Source organism: Physeter macrocephalus, chromosome 5 (genome assembly GCF_002837175.3).
Source record: "Physeter macrocephalus isolate SW-GA chromosome 5, ASM283717v5, whole genome shotgun sequence".
NCBI classification, from domain to species: Eukaryota; Metazoa; Chordata; class Mammalia; order Artiodactyla; family Physeteridae; genus Physeter; species Physeter macrocephalus.
In genome coordinates this window covers 80814044-80837120 of record NC_041218.1, presented here as the reverse complement: position 1 = coordinate 80837120, position 23077 = coordinate 80814044, and the positions used below count along the sequence as shown (strand labels likewise).

Sequence of the window (23077 nt, the reverse complement as noted above, 5' to 3'; positions counted from 1 at the left end):
ACAACAGTGAGAGGCCCGTGTACCACAAAAAAAAAAAAAAAAAAAACAAATCCTTGGGGATTCCCTGGTGGTCCAGTGGTTAGGACTCAGCACTTGCCAAAAAAAACAAAGCAAAAGAAACAAACAAACAAAAAACAACCCCCCCCAAAAAAAATACCCTGTCACCTTTCCCTACCATCTCAGAATATTCAGCACAAAAGCACAAATTCTTACCCCACCTACCCCCTCTTTTTCCTCAAGGAAATAGCCATTATATCAGTAGGGCTGTTCTGAGGGTTCTTGAATACAGTCACATCTCCAATGTGTTCTCTGCAAAACTGTCTAAATAAAGAAGGAAAGGAGTTTTTTTTCCTGCCTTCCCCATAAATTCAGCTTCTCCCCCTTGATCTCTGAATTCCCTGGGCTTCCATGCCAACCGTTAGACTCCCAAAATTCTTTCTGTGGAAACCCTTCGTCCCATAGTTCCCATAAATGTTTTGGCTATCAAAACACCCTTACCATCCCCCAACCCCCAAAGCCTGCTCTCAGTTTGGGTCCGGAATTGAGTAAAGGGAGCAAACTGCTCATCCCCAAATGAAAATTAGTCCCTAATGTTGTGGCTCCGAGTTCCTTTGGCTCTCTGTGAACCTGTATTTCTCTCTCCCGCTTTTGGTCTGAGGCAAGGGAAGAATTCTTTCTTGGATTTAACCTTTGGAAAGTGAACTCATCTTAAATTGGCCCTACCTGACTTTCAATTGGTTTTCTGAGGTTTGAGATCATATGAAAAGACCTTGGTTACCAAGATGGCTCACTTCCACTATCAAATATACCATTTATACTCTATTTAAGTACCTTTAGTCTCCATAGCTAACTGCTCAAACAATATCAAATGTATAAAGAATGTTATTCAAAGCTAAACTCTCGACAAAAGGCTAAGTTATAGGCGTATATTATATCATCGTTATATTTTCCTAGGTGAAAAGTCTAACCCTACCTTGCAAATGCAAGTTCAAATCAGAAAGAAAAATAAATGAAATTCTCATTTGCTCATCTGCAATGGAATGTTGGAAATCATTCTGTTCATTAGGTCTTAGACAAAACATTATCTATATCAATAATAAATCAGATGATGCCACATAGGGAAACATAAATTAGGAACAAATAAAGCCTATTAATCATCAAGCTACATTCCTGCCAGGACAGGATGTGGAACAGGAGTGTGGTAATTTTACACCATCACATTTTCATCTACATCCATGCATTTAAATCACAGGTTTCTTCTTCTTTGGCTAGTTTTCAACAGTAGACACTTAATATAATCCATCACATGTGAGATTCATAATTTACAACTATGGGTCCCTTTTAAATTCTTACTTTGAGTAAGAATGAATTGTTTTAAATTCTCAAAAGCTTGGCCATGATAAATTTTCCTACTGACCTATAAAATGGCTAACATTATAAATAACTGATACATTTCCAGAAGAAGAATTCAATAATAGAATAAACTGCCTCAGAAAGAGTTGAAAGGGTAATTCTGGGAAAAACATATTCTACTTTGACAATTATTTTCTTAATTCCCTTCAAAGTATTGAGAATTTCTCCCTTTTCAAATTTCAAGGTATATTTAAAATCAAAACACCATGTCACAAGTGAATATGAGTTTGTTTTCAATCTAGTATGTGTATTTAATTTTAAAAAAACTTAGAAAAGTCATACCTTAATACACCATCTATTACTGATTCTAAATAGCAAGACAAATATGACAAGAGCAAATAATTCCTCAAGCTAAGATCATCACAAGTTAATGTACAGAGAGTTGTGAGAATAACTTAAAATAAAACAATATTTTATAATATTACTTTTTAAATTAATTATATTAATCAAAGTTAAGTATACACATATCAAAAGTAAAGTTAAAAGGCGTATATAAGCCTATCTGTCTCTTCTCCCATCCTCTGTCCACCTCTAATCTAGACCCCATATTAACACATTTAGTAGTTTATTTTCTATTTAATTTCATATATACAAATAATATGTATGTACTACTACTACCTTTTAAAACATCATTTTCAGACATTTCCACTGAATTCCTTTTTATAGAAGTTGAGAGTTCTAGCTTTCTTATGCCAACTCTTTCCCTCCAACCAAGCTCCTAACATTACGGTATGTCCATTCTTATAAAAGCTATATTTAATCATTCCATTACTATCACAAGGTAAATATTCTTCCCTACTCTGAAAAGTAGTGTTCTCTAAACAAAGACTATTACAAGAGACAAAAAAGGACACTACATAATGATCAAGGGATCAATCCAAGAAGAAGATATAACCATTGTAAATATTTATGCACCCAACATAGGAACACCTCAAAACATAAGGCAAATATTAACAGCCATAAAAGGGGAAATTGACAATAACACAATCATAGTAGGGGACTTTAACAACCCACTTTCAGCAATGGACAGATCATCCAAAAAGAAAATAAATAAAGAAACACAAGTTTTAAATGATACATTAAACAAGATGGACTTAATTGATATTTATAGGACATTCCAACCAAAAACAGCAGAATACACCTTCTTCTGAAGTGCTCATACAACATTCTCCAGGATAGATCATATCTTGGGTCACAAATCAAGCCTTGGTAAATATAAGAAAATTGAAATCGTATCAAGTATCTTTTCTGACCACAATGCTATGAGACTTGACTTCGATTACAGGAAAAAAATCTGGAAAAAATACAAAAACAGGGAGGCTAAACAATAAGCTACTTAATAATCAAGAGATCACTGAAGCAATCAAAGAGGAAATCAAAAAATACCTAGAAACAAATGACAATGAAAACACGACAACCCAAAACCTATGGGATGCAGCAAAAGCAGTTCTAAGAGGGAAGTTTATAGCAATACAATCCTACCTTAAGAAACAAGAAACATCTCAAATAAACAACCTAACCTTACACCTAAAGCAATTAGAGAAAGAAGAACAAAAAAAACCCAAAGTTAGCAGAAGGAAAGACATCATAAAGATCAGGGCAGAAACAAATGAAATAGAAACAAAGGAAATGATAGCAAAGATCAATCAAACTAAAAGCTTGTTATTTGAGAACATAAACAAAATTGATAAACCATTAGCCAGACTCAACAGGAAAAAAAGGGAGATGACTCAAATGAATAGAATTAGAAATGAAAAAGGAGAAGTAACAACTGACACTGCAGAAATACAAAGGATCATGAGAGATTACTACAAGCAACTCTATGCCAATAAAATGGAAAACCTGGAAGTAATGGACAAATTCTTAGAAAAGCACAACCTTCGGAGACTGAACCAGGAAGAAATAGAAAATGTAAACAGACCAATCACAAGCACTGAAATTGAGACTGTGATTAAAAATCTTGCAACAAACAAAAGCCCAGGATCAGATGGCTTCACAGGCAAATTCTATCAAACATTTAGAGAAGAGCTAACACCTATCCTTCTCAAACGCTTCCAAAATATAGCAGAGGGAGGAATACTCCCAAACTCATTCTAGGAAGCCACCATCACCCTGATACCAAAACTAGACAAAGATGTCACAAAGAAAGAAAACTACAGGCCAATATCACTGATGAATATAGATTCAAAAAACCCCAACAAAATACTAGCAAACAGAATCCAACAGAATATTAAAAGTATTATACACCATGATCAAGTGGGGTTTATCCCAGGAATGCAAGGATTCTTCAATATACGCAAATCAATCAATGTGATACACCATATTAACAAACTGAAGGATAAAAACATATGATCATCTCAATAGATGCAAAAAAACCTTTTGACAAAATTCAACACCCATTTATGATAAAAACCCTCCAGAAAGTAGGCATAGAGGGAACTTACCTCAACATAATAATGGCCATATATGACAAACCCACAGCCAACATCATTCTCAATGGTGAAAAACTGAAACCATTTCCACTAAGATCAGGAACAAGACAAGGTTGCCCACTCTCACCACTCTTATTCAACATAGTTTTGGAAGTTTTAGCCACAGCAATCAGAGAAGAAAAAGAAATAAAAGGAATCCAAACAGGAAAAGAAGTAAAGCTGTCACTGTTTGCAGATGACATGACACTATACATAAAGACTCCTAAAGATGCTACCAGAAAACTGCTAGAGCTAATCAATGAATTTGGTAAATAGCAGGATACAAAATTAATGCACAGAAATCTCTTGCATTCCTATATACTAATGATGAAAAATCTGAAAATGAAATTAAGGAAACAATCTCATTTACAATTGCAACAAAAAGAACAAAATACCTAGGATAAACCTACCTAAAGAGACAAAAGACCTGTATGCAGAAAACTATAAGACACTGATGAAAGAAATTAAAGATGATACAAATAGATGGAGAGATATACCATGTTCTTGGATTGGAAGAATCAACATTCCTAAATATAAGGCCAGACACTATCAAACTCTTAGAGGAGTATATAGGCAGAACACTCTATGGCACAAATCACATTAAGATCCTTTGTGACCCACCTCCTAGAGAAATGGAAATAAAGACAAAAATAAACAAATGGGACCTAATGAAACTTAAAAGCTTTTGCACAGCAAAGGAAACCATAAACAAGACCAAAAGACAACCCTCAGAATGAGAGAAAATATTTGCAAATGAAGCAACTGACAAAGGATTAATCTTCAAAATTTACAAGCAGCTCAAGAAGCTCAGTATCAAAAACACAAAAAACCCAATCCAAAAATGGGCAGAAGATCTAAACAGACATTTCTCCAAGGAAGATATACAGATTGCCAACAAACACATGAAAGAATGCTCAACATCATTAATCATTAGGGAAATGCAAATCAAAACCGCAATGAGATATCATCTCACACTAGTCGAAAAAAAAAAACAAATACCATATGCTAACACATATATATGGAATTAAAAAAAATGGTCATGAAGAACCTAGGGGCAAGATGGGAATAAAGACATAGTGTTCTCTGATTATACTCTCTTGAAAAAAAAATGTTGCCTTTGTTAATAATTTCCCAATTGTGACATTTGCTTAGACTTCCTTAAGATCATGATCAAAACTTTCCACACCTTCTGAAAAATGCCCCCATAAAATTTTCAAATGAAATTCTGTCAGTTTGTTTTTTGTTTTCCTCCAGGAAACATACCCTCTTGGCCCTTTCTTCCTCCTGCTCCAATCTGGACTGTCTATTCTCTGGCCTGAGGAATAGCTTCCTCAAACTTCCTTCTACCACTGTCCTAGTATGAAACTGATTTTTCCTGGATCCCATGTCTTTCCTCTTTGATTTATTTTCTTATTTTGGTGAGCACATCTCCAGAAGTTTCCTAAAAAAGAGTGACTGTGACTTACATTTTTGAAATTTTCCATGTGTGAAAATGTCTTTAATTTACCTTTGTTGATAATTGGGCTAACTATAGAATTCTGGGCTAAACAGCTTTCACCCTCAGAGAGCTGAGGCATTTATATACTATCCTCCGGCTTCCAAAGTTATGGTTTAGAAGTCTCATGTCATCAGTGTCCCAAGCTTTTGAATGTCTTCTGTTAATCCTTTCACCTCCTCACTCTTGCTATTATAAAATTTAAAATAATTGGCCTGAATATGTCTTGTTTTGTTTTTCACTTATCATGCTGGGCATTCAGTGTGACATCTGATCTGAAAATTAATTTCCACTGATTCAGGAAAATTTCCTTTTGGCTTTTCATTCAGAACAAACAGATGTCAGTTACCTGTGCAACTTTTCTCTAGGTTTTCTCCACAAAGGGTCCCCTAGCTTACCCAAGGAAGATAATTCTGTAGAGGTGTGCACAGAATTTGCATCAGAATATGCTTATGGACTTCCAAGAGGGAGATTCAAAATACAGTCACAGAATAATGTCTTCCTTAATTTCAGTCAGTATTACAGGGCATAAACAATGAGATCATGTTTTCCATTTATAGTTCCCCATAAATTGTTAGTTCTCTGCTGATGACTTCAAAATAGACACCTAAAACCCCACTGCCTCTCCCAAGTCACAGTTCAGAATTTCCAGTAGCCTGCTTGGTACTGTCATTTTTTCCCCAACCACCTGGTCCTACTGACTATAATGACTTTAATAACATGACCTAGTTCCCAGGCTCAAGATAACAGAATCGTTTTTAGTTCTTCTTCCTTATTCCCTTACTCTTTTATTCCCCTATTTAAATAATTGCTATCTGTAAGTATATTGCATTTCCCTCACATCAACTTCCAGGTAAATTTAAAGCCTTATAGATTTCCTCATGCAAATTATCTATTCTTTTTCCTCAAACATTTATTCTTATCATCAGCCAGGCTAAGAGCCATATTACTGCTTCTCAAAATTACTATAACAGGCTCCTAAACAACCTTGTTCCCTGCTCCCCTCCCTCTCCAATCTCTTCCACATCATGCTGTCTATTCTGGTTTTTTCCCTTAAATTATAATTAAGTTAGAATTTCATGATCAAATCCTCGAATGCCAACATATACTTTGTTCAATAAACTCTAAATTTCTTCCAATGTTCAAAGTTCAATTTCACACCCAACCTCCTCCGAAATTCTTTGAAACATTTGGTTTTATTTACCCTAATACTATGGCATCAATCCTTTTGCAGTTATTTTGTCCCTTATAAAGACTAGAAGCCCTTGCAGATAAGAATAATGTCTAAATCATTGCTGCAATTCATCACCTCTTCTTTCACATAAGAAGTCTAACAAACATTTAACTGATGATTTTTCAAACTCTAGTGATTCTTGTTTATGTTGGTTTATCTACCTTCCATCTAAACCAGGATTTATTACAGGCTTATTAATAATTCAGAGAGGTTAATGTGCCATTTGGAGACCCAATTGTGGCTCTAATGCTTTGCAATCATAAGAGATTCCTGTTGTAGTATCCAAATGCTCCTGTGTGTGTTGGGGGAGGAAAGAGGAGGGAGTTGGAAATAAAACACTCTAAAAGCAGTGCTTCTCAGGATTAACATGGATCAGATCAGCTGGGATTCTTGCTAAAAAATGGACTCTCACTGAGAAGTCTGGGAGGGGGCCTGAGATTCTGCATTTCTAACAAGCTCTCAAATTATGCTGGCGCTACTGGTCCTTGAACCACAGCTGGAGCAGAAAAGCTAACACTGTGGCCCCAATTGCCTTGAAGTGCTGGACTCTCTTCTCCACACTACAGTTTCTCTTAAACCCTTATATGATGATGTGTTAATTTATGCAAAATAGCCAAATTATTATTATTTTTCCTCTACAATACTACATTGTTAGAATAAGTTAGGGATGTATAGATGTGACCAATGTGATTAACTTATAACTAACTTAATTGCTATAAGTGATAAATAAACTACTTAGTTTCAACCAATGACATATAAAACTTTTTCCCCTCCATTTTCTCATACAAAGAAGAGAAGTACATTCATTTAATATGCATTAACCTGGAAGGAAAATGTAAAGATGACAAGTTATGATTTATTAATTGACTTTCAAGTAAATGTCCTGATATGTGTGGCAGGAGAAATTGTATCCAAGAGGCCTAAATATATTTTTAAAGACCTTGAATTTTCTTCACATCCTACTTCAATTAATTCAGTAATATATTATGTCTGGTCTCTCTTTGAAGCCTATCATAATATCCATTTGTGCTTTATAACTTCCAAAGAGCTTTTCCTCTATTATTTCATTTGATCCTTAACCAAAGGATTATCACTAATTTCCAGATGAGAAAACCTAGATTCAGAAAGAGCAAACAACTGTTCTAATGGTACAAGAGGAGTACATGGCAGAGAAAGCTAAAACCTATCGAGGTCTTCTAACTCTAAGCCCTATCACCCATTACAGCTATATTTTATATTTTAAGATTTATCATTACTTAGAAAAGCAAGATTCTTTTTCAAAACAATTCTACTTACTGTTTTTATGGAACATACCCACAGACAAGTTCACTTCTATTGCTTCCTCCACTTTACCATTCCATTGGGATTACTGAAATATTTATCTTATTTTCTAGACTGTGTCTGGCTCTCTTTGGCTTTAGTGAAATAAACCTCTTTATGAGTATCTTTCTTTCTAAGTAAAAAGCACTTTAGCTTTAATTTATGCCTCTTTTGAATTAATAGGATTAAAACAGCATGTTGAAAGGACTCAGAAAAATGCAAAATGTATATTACAAGTTCTTAAGAAAGAGAGAGGCATTTGCCAAATTTTCTGTTAAAAAGACCCAATGACATTCATTTTAAAAATATCTGTAAACTTATATTTTTACATTTATACTGAAAGAATCTCACTGTAAAAATTCCTTTAATAAGACCCAAGAAATTAGAGCCAAATTTTAGGTAAGTGGTCACAGAACAAGAAATTGTATATAAAAAATTTTATCTCCTCAATTTACAGAATAGTAAACCAACTATATACAGTACACGATCTATTCAAAGAAACCTATTTTAACCAAAAAATAGTGGACTGGGTTTAATCCCAGAAAAATTTGCCTTTACTTAAATTATGCCCTTATAAGTTCCTTCCATATTTATGCATAACAAGGATGCAATTCAAGTGCCTCATGATGTAGCTCTCCTTTACCCTGCCAGGAGGACACTGCTGACCACATAGGCCTCAGTGATTTTTATGTATGTTCCTAATTCCAGGAACACTTTTTATATGATACTTTTGTATGGCAATATTACATCATATGTTACCATATATTATTAGGTAACTTCTACCACTCCGTGAACCTCTACAGATCAATCATGTTTAGAAGAATGCTCTACATAGTGTTAAATAGATTTTAATCATTACTAAATCACAGTGTTGGATACAGGCAAGTTGTAGTACAAGCACTATTGAACTGAAATGCAGAAGGCTTGGATCAGCTTTTTAATTATCTACTTATGTGACTCTGAGGTTATTATTTAATCTTTCTGAAGTTTTATTTCTAAATCCTTACATAACAATTTTCTAAACATATGTAGTACTTACAAACCTATATCAATATATCAAACTGAATATATTTTTATATCTGTTTAACCTCTCTTTCCACCTACACAACAGTTGACACTGATAATGAATCAGACAATAGTTTATTATGCAAAATAAGCCAGTTTTATTAACATATATCTGAAAGTAGCCTGATTTTAGAGGAAAAAAAAATAATTATTTTCTTCAATAGTGTATGAATTATCCCACATTTCTCCTGAATCATTAATTATTCCTCTCCTAGATTATTTCAATTAACAAATAAATATGCTGTTGTTTAGCTCATGAAAAAAACAAGTCTCTTGATCTAATTGTCCTTCCAGCTACTACTGCCCACGTCTCTATTATGGGAAAACTGCTTGAAAGAATTATCTACACTTGCCTCCAGCTCCCCCGAGCCCATGCTCTTCAGAATCCATCCGAGTTGTGCTCTGGTTCCCACACTTAAAACACTGCTCTTATCAAGGTCAACAATAGACTTCTGTTGTTAAATTTAATGTTAATTTTTACTTATCTTTCGTGACACATTAGCTGAATATGACACTGCTGATAGTCCCTTTTCTTACTTTCTTCATTTAACTTTCTCTACACCACAACTTCTGATTTTTCTCCTGCATACCTGGGCACTTCTTTAAGTTCACTTAGATGCTCAGTCCTCCTTTCACTAATTTCCTGACTTAAGAGTATCCCAGAACTCAATCCTCTAAATTTTCTATATCCCTTAGTCATCTCACAGAATTTCATGGATTTAAAATTTTCTCTATGCTAACTGCCAAATTCATATCTCCAATTGACATCGCCTATAAACTCCAAAAATGATATACTCAAGTGCTTTCTAGGCATCTTACTTAGATATCTAATAGGCTTCTCAAACGAATATGTCCACTTGATTTTCCCACACAACATTCTTTCACAATTTCTGCCATCTCAGTTAATAGTAACCCCATCCTTAGATCAAAAACAAACAAACAAACAAACAAAAAAACGATGGAGTCAGATTTGACTTCTCTCTTACTTCATATCCAATCCATCAACAAATCCTGTTGGCTCTACCTTCATATCTTCTTCTCCTACCTCCACTGCAACTAGTCTCGCTCATAGACCATCATTTCTCACCTGGATTATTACAGTCCTCTCAGACTTGGCTCCCTATTTCCCTGATCTCTCCCTTTCAGTGCACAGTACAGAAGCCAGAGTGATCCTATAATAATGAAAGTCAGACCATGTCACCTCTGTGCTCAAAATTCTCTGATGGATTCCCATAACACTCAGACTAAAAACCAACGTTTTAACAATGACAACAGTGAAAGGATCTAATCCTTCTTCTCTCCTATTAACTCTGATTTAATCAATTTTCTTCTTTCTCCCATTCCATTGGTTTTTGTGCCATACTGTCTTCAAGATCCTTGAACATGCCAGACACCTTTTCACCTCAGGACTTTTGCACTTGCTGTTCCCTTTGCCAAAAATATTCCTTTCCTAAGTATCTTCATGACTTGCAACAATAATTTCTTGAAGTATCTGTGAAAACATCACTCTCTGGGTGAGCTCTTTCTTGAGCACCATATTTGACTACTACACCCCCACCAATCAACTTTCCTGATTCATTTTTCTCCATAGCACTTATCATCTTCCATCTTGCTGTGTAATGTACTTATGTATGGTCTACCTTTCTGTATCAGAATATAAACTACGTGATGCCAGGGAGTTTTGCCTCTTCTACTTGCTAATATATCCCCTTGTTGCTAGCATGGGGCTGGAAAGAGGGGGCATCAGAAACTATTGTTATTAACCACTGAGAGCTGAATATCAAATACACAATAATATTATCCTTGAGCTCTTAAACCTGTGAAAGCCCAGTCCCACACACAGCCTCAGTTTAGAGAAAATACATCTGGGAAAACAAGTGAGTCCATTAAAAATTAAACCATCAATGACTTGCTCTATAGAAGAAAATATATGGGAATTCTTACTACAAGATTGATAATGCTTCTTTACTATGTACTTAAGGAGAGATATTCAGAGCAAGTCATCTTGTTTTCTCATTGATTTGACAACAAAAATGTCCACTTTAGAAAGGAACTCCTGAATGAATGATTTTATGATTCCTTTTAACCCACCCTGAAGGCTACCAACCACTCAAAGACACTACTCTTATCAAAGTCAATAATGACCTAACAGCTTGTTAACTACTAGAAGACCATGAAGATAAAAATACTGGAAAGTACCTTCAATAAATTCACAATCTGTGGGTGGTACTGGACTGAGGGAAACTAACCCTAGTAGAAAATGTTTGAGAGTAAACAGAAGCAATTTTAATATATGTCGTAAATCCCCAGGATGAAACTATGTAATATTTTTCAAACTTGTTTATATAGGGAAAACTCTGGTCTGGGAACAGCCATTAATATCTAGCAAGATGATAGTGTTCACAAAAATTAATAATTGACAGCATTTATTAAATGTTTACTATGCCAAACACTGTTTTACATGCTTTACATGGATCAAGACACCTTCAAAACTACCTCATTAGAATTAAATAAATTAATGCACTTGGAAAACTGCAGTACATAAAATAAACATCCATATATCCCACAACTAGTAACAGCAGTTAAGACCTAATAAGCAGTTTGGCTTCAGAACCTGCCTTCTTCACTGCTATACTCAATCGAGATAACAGAACTGATACAAAACTAGTCAAATCAAACAAGTTAGATGAGTCAAATAGCCATGAATCTCTACTTGAGGCATGCCACATTTCACAGCTAAATAGAGTCATTTGTAAATAATGAAAAATATATAGACTTATCCACTCATTCCTCAGAAGACTCAAACAAGATAAAGAACTATTCTACCAAATGCACTAATGTTTAGTTATACAATAGCAGATAAAAATTTTAAAGATGATTTCCAGTTTTCTTTTCTGTGAAAAGACATAAGTTTTGGAAGAGCAAAAAATAATTAGTACTATTGGTAGTTACTGAGAAGAGCATACTGCCAAAGATGTAATAATGAAACCTTGTATTTTTTTTTATATATATATATCTTGATATTTGTGTTCCTGAACATGCAATGTCTCCCTCAAGGGCACAAGGTGGCAAGAACATGGGCCTGGAACTAGAGAGATGAAAACACACAAGTTAGTTCTGCCACTTAACAGCTCCTTGCTTTAGGGCAAGGCCTTCGGGTTCTAACCTCATGTGTCTTATCTATAAAATGGGTATAAAAATGATGGTTCTTCATAGTGTCGTAAAGTCTAAGTAGGGTCCTGGATGCAGTCTCCTGTTTGATGTTCCTGATAGAAGAAATTCCCACTATTTGAAATAACCTTCATCTGTTTGTTTACCTGTTTATTGTTTGCCTCCCTATCTGGTAAAGAAATTCAAGGGGGACAGTGACTTTTCTCTTCCTTTTTCAAAGTTTTTTTGCCCATTCCCTCTTTAGCTATATTACCTATCTCATCTTTAGGAGTTTTCCAAACAAATACCATTGCAGATACTAATGATTCCTGGGTATAAATATCCTTAACCCGCATGAGTTCCTTCATGATGATTTATAATACAAAAAATGTTTACAGTAATTGCAAGACTGAAGCTGGTCATTTTTCAAAAGTTATATTTACTACATCTGCAGTATAAAGTATACAAGTCACTGTGAGAAGCTCACCTTGTAAGGCCATATATATATACATATATATATATATATATATATTACCCTTATAAAACAAAACCCAGAAATACAGAACATCCTGACCTCTAAGTTTCCTTACTTGTTACTCAAGAAACTGATTTAGTATGCATAAATGTGCAAGAATTCAAAATATGCAACTGAGGGGAAATCTCTTTACACAACAATAGAACCAAACAAGCTCCTGTGGATTCAGAGGTTCAAAGCTAAGTCTTTATCAAAGAGCATTCTTTGGATAAAATGGTTATTATATTTCTGTTGGCCTTTAAGAAATCCCTCAAAATAATCTTGCAGCTGTTTAAAGTAGCTAACTCTACTGATACTGGCTGTGTCTCTGGTCTGCACCTAAGGAAGCTTGAGTTATGGTAAGCAAAGCTGATTTTGTGCCCAAAAAAAGGAATTATTTTTGAAAATACAGTTAATTTTTCATTTTGACTGATTTTTCTAACCTCACATTCTGGCAGTATTTTAATGCCAAGCACGAAGTTTTAGACTCCCTCAAAACTAAGCAATGGGGCTTCCCTGGTGGCGCAGTGGTTGAGAGTCCGCCTGCCGATGCAGGGGACACGGGTTCGTGCCCCGGTCCGGGAAGATCCCACATGCCGCGGAGCGGCTAGGCCCGTGAGCCATGGCCGCTGAGCCGGCGCGCCCGGAGCCTGTGCTCCGCAACGGGAGAGGCCACAACAGTGAGAGGCCCACGTACCGCAAAAAAACAAAAACAAAAAAACTAAGCAATGGGTGATACTAGCTGATCTTCACTCATTAGTCAGTCATAAGAGAAAGAGAAAATGCCAAAGGACAGTTGTGATTATTATCTCAGAGGTAGGAATTTTCCTCATGATAACCCCAAGTTAGCAGTGATTTTTATGTTATAACTTTGTTTATTCAGGAATAGGCTACTTTTAAAAACTATTACATCAGGATTTGAACTACTTTCCTTTTACACTCTCAGATATGGCAGAGAAGAGGTGGCTAGAGAAACTGTTGAAATTCTCCCAAGTGTATGGTTAATGCATACTTACTTCATAGTGCTGAACTGATGATTTCCGAAGGAAAGTCCCCAAATTCTTACAGGTGGAAAGAGGAATATTCTGTAAGCATTGTCGGTAATTCTCCTAGCCAAGATCATTACTCTATTATTAGCATACAATCTGGCGATGAATGGCTAACAGCAGCCACAGGGCGCTATAGGAGAGAGGGAGGGGGAGGGGGGAGAGGAGAAAGGGGGAACAAGGGGGAGACGACGGGATGAGGGGCGAGTGAGTGTGTGTGTGTGTGTGTGTGTATTGAGGGTGAGTTGAGAGATTTTTAAAATTCCCTCCCTGCATTCAGTCTTTGCTACTGCTTTTGACATGTAACAATAGATAATTTACATGTAGATAAATATCTAAAAAATATAACATTAGGAAAGTATACTAAATATAAGAACCATCCAAAGATAGTTCTTATTGCATTTAATCCAACATTTATACCAGTTCTCCTTTTATGTAAGTACTAGGTGCTAGAAAGAGTAAAAATCTATAGAGAGATAAATAAAACAGGAATTTGAACTCTTACATGGTTGATTCCAAGTATTTATACAAAAACATAGATTCATACCAAAAAACCCCTCTAACTAGGGATAAACTAATTAGCAGCAGCTACGGAAAATTAATGTTTTTTAATTTTTTTATTTTTAGGAACTGATTTGTTATTTTCTAATGATCAAGTTACCACATTTGAGTTCATATTTTACAGTCACTCATATAAAATTTTGATTATGAACACAAATTAGCACATTGACAATCTCCCTTTTTCCCATAAGATTATCAAAGTCTGTAACTCTCTTTTGGCTACCAAGAGCGTGTGGTCTTCTTCAACTCCATTTAATTTTGACAATTGAAGTCATATAATCAGTTAGTCAAATATCAGCAAGATGCTTCTGTCAACTTTAAAGTTCACTTCGGTAGGTAAGTGCCTCAGGGAAGAACTGCTGCTCTTGTCTAGGGTGTGAGAAATATGATTAGGCACCCAGGCTCTCCAAAGCATGGGGCTGACTCAGGAGCTGAGCCACCAACTAATGTGAGACCTTAATTTCTTAATTTCTCAGTACCTCAGTAACTTCATTTATAGGCAGATGATAATAATCCCCACCTCACAGGGTGGTGATGAGGATAAAATGACATAATTCACACATATTCCTTATATCAATGCTTTGCTCATGATGAATCCTCAGTGAGTAATTATTAACTATTATTAAAGTTTCTTTCCAAGTCTAATTTATTTTGCATTGTCCATCCTCATCAATGCAATGCTCTTGTGTTATTCACTATATCATAGAAAACAGGTAGTATTTCCTTTTTTTTCCGTTCAACCTATTTTCAAACTTTCACTTTATTTTTTTAATTGTTTGGCTTTTCATACTTGTTTTCTGTTCTGTTCTTAAGCTAAATCTTGAAAACAGGCAAACAAATCTGACTTGTGTAATATGATGGGTTGTGAAAAGTCCATATTATATACTTGGGTGATCCATGTCTCTATCAGGATAGAGAACATTTCCATAAGCCCAGAACGTTTCCTCTCATATCCCTTTCCATTCGATCCTTCCCTCAACTGCACAAAGGCAATGTCCCGAATTTTTTTAACCATAGATTAGTTGTCTCTGCTCTAGAAATTCGAGAATATAAAAACTCAAAAATAATGTTACCTTAACTCTTTAACTCATGAGGTATAAATTCCAAACAAATACCAACATATGAAATGTGTAATGAGTATAATAATTCCACTTAAGCTTACATTAGACACCAAATTTGCTTTTATTATTGATATTTAATTTGAGCAGAAAATAAGTTGTCTTAAAGATTAAACCTGCCAGCATAATTTTTACCCGCCAAGTTCAGAATAAAGGAGTTTGAGTCCCCTACATTCCTCTCATTACTTAGGTATTAAAGAAGCCAAGGGGATATTACAGAAAAAAAAAAAACAAAAGAAAGAAATCTTTGAGCATGAAACTTGGCTCGTTCTCTCTCTCTTGATATATATATTGATATATCACACTGACATATAAACACATATTAGCAAATAAACTTTGCTTTCATACTAATTTAAACATGTAAAAGCAATTAGCTTAGATTTCATTTCTTAAATGTTTTCTCATCTCTGTATTTTAAGCTTCTCATACAGACTATTTTTTAAACAATATGTAGATGCTTGAGAGGTATTTTAGTTTGTTAATATTTTTCAAGATATCTTACTGTTTTAAAAAATACTAAGGATCAACGAATTAGTAGCAGCTGTATAGAATTAATGCTTTTTCTATTTTTAGGCTGTTGAGCTGCACCCCACAGGCCTACAAGGCTTGTGCTTGCCCAGCTTCAAGACCAAAGAGCCCGGAGTCAGCGACAGAGACATCAATGGTTTAATGGATGGGAGATCTTACATGTCTGAAGCAAGGTTCTGGAGCAACACCCCACCATGTATGGGGCTCACAGCAAAGCAGAACAAAGCAGGCAGGCTTCACTCCCACGGGCAGGGGGAGGTTACCACTTATAAGGGAAATTGACGGCAGTTTGGCTCATCAGTTACCAGGGAAACCAGCAGAGGGGCCCGCCCCTAACTGCCCCTTTGATAGGCTATCATGGTGGCTAAAATTAGAACAATCATTAGCTGGGGCATGGGGCAAGCATGTAGGAAGGTCTGTCAGGTGAGTAGGGTATAGGTGAAGCAGGCACTGGTTGAACAGGGGACTTACAGAGAGCAAGAGAACAGCTATTTGAGTGGCCTGACCATACATAGGTATTGATTTATTTTAATATAAAACTGACTACAGGGACTTCCCTGGCGGTCCAGTGGTTAAGACTCCATGCTTCCAATGCAGGGGGTGCAGGTTCCATCTGTGGTAGAGGAGCTAAGATCCCACATGCCGCGCAGCATAGCCAAAAAAACAAAAACAAAAACAAAAAACTGACTACAACTTGCTGACCAAAATTTCCTAATTATGCTAATCAGTAGTTAAAAATTGTAAATAATGAACTGAAAAGCATACAAGAACAGTTTTGGTGTCTATTTTCTTCACCAAGAATAACGACTCACTGGGCTTTGCGTTCTATAATAATCTTATTATTAACTGATGCCAATACTACAAACATTTCACTGAAGTCAGTATGCATTTCTAAATAAAAGAAGGCAACCTGAAAAACACTGACACATTTACCTTTGTAGGTTAGCTTGAGTCGTGGAATATTTTGCTTAGATGTTCCAATGACTGGAAGAAACAGCATGGTCATGCTTAGCACCATCAGGGCATGAAAAAGGTAAAAATCATGGTTTCTGGACTTTGGTCTCTCATCTTTAGTAACAATCATGATGAAAACAATGTTCTGTTTCAAACAGCGTTAATTTAATCTAAAAAGAAGAAAAGAACTATTAATATAGCAGTTTGCAGATTTTCCTACACTTACTAAATTATAATTTTCTGAATGTATGTAGATTTAAAAATATACTTGCTCCTTCTCTCTTGTTCTGCTCTTAGAAATTGTTGCAAGGGAAACGAATCAGAACTGAGCAATAAAATTCAGGTCTGGCTTTACTCAGAGGACATGAGTACGGAACTAAAAATTCAACTACTTATGTTAATTAGCAACTATTCTTCTACTAAAGTTTTTGTTTTGTTTTGTTTCATGCAAATATAGGAGTGACCAATTCTTTCTGTAACTTGATGAATTCTTGATCAGATAAGAATACTGGTAGAAGCCTACACTTTCCTCATACCATCCTCAAACGAAAAGATCCTCAAGCAAAATTTAATAAAAGCTGTCATTTTGAGAGAGTTCTTTTGTTTCTGACAAAAAATATTTTAGCAGTTCACCTAAAATTGGGACAACTGGACATGATCAGGTCAGGGCCACCAGTATAGATTTTAGGCCTGGGACAAGGCAATCTTACCTGCACCCTATACTACTCCACACAGGAAAGCACTGAATATAAAAACAAACTGTAAAATAAAAGGGTTTATAAGAGGAGGCGGTTTTTAACTCGGTTGCCATAAACAAGCTACCTTGCTTGTCTTTGTTAAGACACGGAATAAATCAAAACACACATATTTCAAACTAAGCCTGGTAATAATAATTACAAATAATATTCGTTGAGTATTTACATGAACCAGATACTTTTTAAGAAGTGTGTTACAGGGAGATCAGCTAGGTGGTTTGTGACCACCTAGAGGGGTGGGATAGGGAGGGAGGGAGACGCAAGAGGGAAGAGATATAGGAACATATGTATATGTAGAACTGATTCACTTTGTTATATAAAGCAGAAACTAACACACCATTGTAAAGCAATTATACTCCAATAAAGATGTTTAAAAAAAGGGTGTTACATAAATTAAATCACTTAATGCTGTTAAATTAATTAAACAAGTAGGTCATTAGACTGAGGTGGCTCTAATGCCATGGTAGCCTACCTGCCTAATCAAACAAAATCTAAGCCTGTAAATGCCAAAGCTATGGACTCAGAACGCTAAGAACAACCAAACAGTTAACTAGGCTTTAAGCTATAGCCAATAAAATAATTTCCTTTCTTTGTTTCCGAAATTTTCTTTGTGTAAGTTTTCCCTAATATCCTATCAGTGGAGCACTCCTAACCACTTCCAGTTTGGTGCCGCGCAATTCAAATTGATTTTTGCTCAAATAAACTCTTAAAAATTTTAATATGCCTCCGTTTATTTTTTAATCAATGCTAATGACAGTCAAGAAAGATAGGTAATTATTTTCCTCATTTTACAGATGAGGAAACTGAGGTACAGGGTTTGATAATTCTCTCAAGGTCATGCGGCAAATAAGAGATGGATTAAAACATTTGTTCTGGACTTCAGCTAGAATCAGCCTCCTTAGCCCCTAAGTCTTTAGGTGCTTTTCATTATGGCAGAATCAAGTGACCTTCAACTCTTTTTTTTTTTTTTTTTTTTTTCTCCCGTTGCGGAGCACAGGCTCTGGACGCGCAGGCTCAGCGGCCATGGCTCACGGGCCCAGCTGCTCCACGGCATGTGGGATCTTCCCAGACCGGGGCATGAACCCATGTCCCCTGCATCGGCAGGCGGACTCTCAACCACTGCGCCACCAGGGAAGCCCGACCTTCAACTCTTGATGCAGTCTTCAACTTCTCTTCCTTCTCCTCGACATCTTCTAATAAATAGCCCACAGAAAGGATCTTGCTATGCATACTTCCTGGGAGGATTCCAGATGTGGTACCTGCTTCAAGTACCAATAATTTCTTGGTAACAGCTTTAGCCATAATAAAAAAGTACTATACTTTAGTATTTTTGTAATTACTTAATATCAAAATAAATACTTTATGTCTATATGGCTTAGTTTTAAGAGCATGTCTAAATAAGAGTATTTTTCTTACGGTAGATCAACTCTTTACTAAAATGCCTCAATGACTCTGAAGCAGGTTCCTTAAACTTACCTTAAATCTCAGAAGTTAAGATCAATCTGGGAATGTGAAATAAAATAAAATATAGGGATGTATTAATTTTTTATACAAGACAAACATTCTTAGGCTACAAACTGTATGTTGTTTCTTCATGAAACATTGAATATGAATGCTTAATAAAGTATATTTTCTCAGTTACTTTAATTACCCGTAGGAAGTACCAAACTATTCTGTCTTTGTGTGTAATCCATGCATATTTAATTCTTTGATTTCGAAGATTACTACAAATGAAAAGAATCAAGTTGATTTAGATACTCATTTAAGAATATCGTAGGCCACACATAACATATTTTATTCACATTTACTTGACATATGTGAATGTGTCACACATAACATATTTTATTCACATTTGCCACACATAACATATTTTATTCACATTTACTTGACATTTCTTGATGATTTCACCTAATGACATAACTTAAAAGAGGAATGTCTGACCAAAAAGATCTACACTATTAGCAGTCCTTAATGAAAATTCTAGTTTTAAAAATTTCAGTAATATATATTTTAAAATAAAACACTAATAAAGCCCTTCTGTAAATAACATATTTAAAACAAACTCTTAAAAAATAAAGAATTGTATTATTTCAGAACTAGTAGGAAAACGTATATGCTATTGGCAAAAAACAGAGTCACTTAACTGGTCTACAGAAAAATTTATCAGGATTAGTTTTAAATTATGTGACTTTTAATTTACTCACTGTCTTAAGAAATGCATGTTTGCAACTTTTCAATTTTACATTTACACCAGTAAAACACAGATGCATTCTTTGAGTTACAGATTCTCCTTAAAAACTTACTGTTTTTTTGCAAATAAGAATATGCATTTAAGAATATATAATACACATATACTTATGGTAATTAACACCATAACTCATCTCCAATGATTTATTAAAGTGAGAAGAAAGATAAGATTCCTATTTGAAAGGAGCAGTTGATTATACATAAAGTATGAAATAATTGCTAAAATCGAGATATAAGATGCTATGGAAGGCAGTGCAAAGGAGTATCATATAGGTTTAAGTAAGACAAGGATAATTTCATAGAGGACAGAGAAAGGAGAATAAAAAGCAAAAAGAGACATTTCCAGGTAACAATGATACCTAGTTAAGGGTTCCTGAAAAGCTGGAAGCATGATAGGTGTGAGAAGGGCGAGACAATGTAGCATAATCCAGTGGAGTGAAAGAGAGAGGAAACCAAACAGGGATTCCGCCTAATGCTTAAATGTGCCTCATGCCTGTTCTCGTAGCTAATATACAATTTTAGGACTCAGACGATGCTGTTATTCCACACTGCCTTAGGTCTTAGATCATATGTGCTGGTTTCATCCATATTCATCAGTGCTTCTCTAATCCCACTTGCCTGTTTCTTTTACTTTTCCCTATGTCCACATGTTAGCAGAAAATGGGTATCTGATCACAGCAGCTCCACAGCTTTGCCACACAAACATGTATCCTTCCACCTACCCATACTCTCCAAAAAGAATAAAGGTTAGTTGAATATAGAGATTAAGTATATTAAATTTCTCATTAGGTTTAGTTTTTCTGAGCTTCTGGATATACGTAATACTACTTTTTTTTATGACATGTAACAATGCATGTAATGTGAATGCATGCTTATGTACACACGCAAAAGAGAGGAAACTTTCCGTATGTTCATTTTATTAGCAATAATGACCTCAGTATAGGACATTTCCTGTGAATTAATGACTAGTTGAGGTTAATGGCCCTTAGCTATGTATTGAGATATCTACTCCTCCAACTGGTCATTAATCGCTAAGACATGCCCTGTGGTCCAACACTATAAGTTAAGAAGATTGATGTTTTGGTTTCCAATGAACAGTAGTCACACTGTTCCTTGTTACCTAACTCATTAATATTGTTAAATAACTTAAAAATCAAAGCACTGCTTTCCTTGCTAGTATGACATTCCGATAAGTGCCCACACGTGCTGAACCATTTGTTCAGGGTGAGGGACAAAATAAAACAAAAATTCTGAAACTCCTGGAACTTTTCTTTAAACTTTATATATTTTTCTCCTATAAAACAATCACTCTATAACCTGCTGCTCCTGATTCTTTGTTTTTCCTCCCAGCAATCCTTTGAATTCAAGTTAATCTTTTAATTGAGATAATTTATGGGTTAAATGTATTGCCAACAACCTCTTCAATAATCTATTGATATTTTGCTATCTTCCAGTGCATGTCAGTGTGTGTGTGTGTCTGTGTGTGTTTTTTGTACCTACACGCGTGTGTGTTCCCGCATCTGGGAGGAATTATAGAGAGAAGTAGGTGTGATTTAACCTAAAGTGGGTGGATTTGGTGAATTGCATAGGTTATACTGCATGCTACTGTCTGTAACAAGCTCGACCTGGAGCCAATTAACTGCACATAATCTGTTCCAGATGTTTACTGGGACAAACAGCACTCTTGGGGATCTTCAGATGTGGAGCCAATAGGGAGTGTTGTGATTATGAGAGATTTTTACACACTGTTCCACTAAATCAGAGCTCCAAATGCATAATCTCACACTCAATAAGGCCTTGTGCCATTTCCCAAAGGAATACAGAGTCCAGAACTTATTAGATGGATGGTAAATCGTCAAAAATATTATTTGAGGAGCAAGGAATATAAAATTTTACATGTGAACTTCATTGATTTCTCTTATTTATATCTATTTGTTGCAAAAACATATAATTATAGTGAAAAAATAGACTATATGCATAGGAAAAGAAAATACATGATAAGTCTTCACACCTGAAAACCTTGAACTTAGACGTAGGATCATTTCTCAGGTATGTGTGTGCTTGTGCGTGTGTGCGTGCGTGCGTGCATGTGTGGGTGTGTGTGTGTGTGTGTGTGTGTAGGTTGGAGAAGGGAGAAAAAGAATCCTTGATTTCTTAATTTATAAAGAGTTACTTGTTCTTCATACCTTTGTGGTGCACATGAGGTCACTTGAGAATTTTTTATCTAACTCATGAGACACAAAGAGCTATGACCATCCCCAAATTAAAGGTACTACCAGTATAAACTCACTTTAGCCTAACTGTAACTCATATTTTTGAGTTACTGTTTGATCAGATGGTTTTCCTGTAGAGTACACAGACTGATCAATTTAGTAACATTACTTCCTGGCAGGGACATGGAACATAGAGACAAAGAACCAAACAGAAATTATAGGATAAACTTGAACAACAAAGAGACAACATAGGCAAACAAGGAGAAACTTTATGTTTGCAGAGAGATATCTTATATTCCATTGATCAAGTGCAGTGACATCAAAGCAGAATGCAAGTGGGATGAAGGAAGGCTCACTGGAATGGTGCTTGGAACGCTAAAATTGTCATTTACATTTATTTTATGTCATCCTTTTCCAATTTCTCTTTCTGTGTTTTCTAATATACATGATATTCTACTACTTTAGTACCATCGAGGGTACGCAATCACTGCTCAAGTGTACAGTATTATTACCAATAGATGGAATTCATAGGGTAGGAAATTTTGGTTGATGAATTTTAACTGTCCATTAATAGACTTCATCGCCTTCAGATGTCATGAATTCTTCATCAATTGATATATTCCACAGGAGTCTGTCAGACCATCTGATTTTTCAGAGGTCATGAAAAAAGAGACTTACATGCTAAACTCTATGTCAGTAAGAATAAATCACAGTAATTTCATTTTTATTTTGCAGTGGTTTAAACACAATGTTTGTATTTCTAAAGTACACTGAAAGTATATTGTTGTATAAATCCCTGCTCACCAAAGCACCACTGTTACATGTTACTTGAGTTTGGAAGACTTATAGCCTTGTACTTAGAGCCAGATCAAATTCTCCACGATCTTACATCTAATGAATCCAGCTCAATAAAAAATAATAGAATAATGAGATTTCAGAACATACATGTGTAACATGTTAGATTTAATATCGTGGGTTACATTTTTTTCCTGA

At 35.4% G+C, this 23077-nt stretch overlaps 1 protein-coding gene across 3 annotated transcripts in view; it reads right to left on the bottom strand.

Annotated features, from left to right (window-relative positions):
• Nucleotides 1–23077, bottom strand: part of SEMA3D (semaphorin 3D) — a 217114-nt gene that overhangs the window by 120524 nt on the left and 73513 nt on the right. For 2 of the 3 annotated variants that reach the window (XM_024131035.3, XM_024131030.3), the window contains one exon: nt 16849–17039. In XM_024131035.3, the coding sequence (XP_023986803.1) occupies nt 16849–16999 (151 nt within the window). In that variant the 5' untranslated portion in view covers nt 17000–17039. Of the gene's footprint in view, nt 1–16848; nt 17040–19100; nt 19127–23077 lie in introns of all 3 variants that reach the window. The other variant, XM_024131021.2, reaches the window with a different exon arrangement.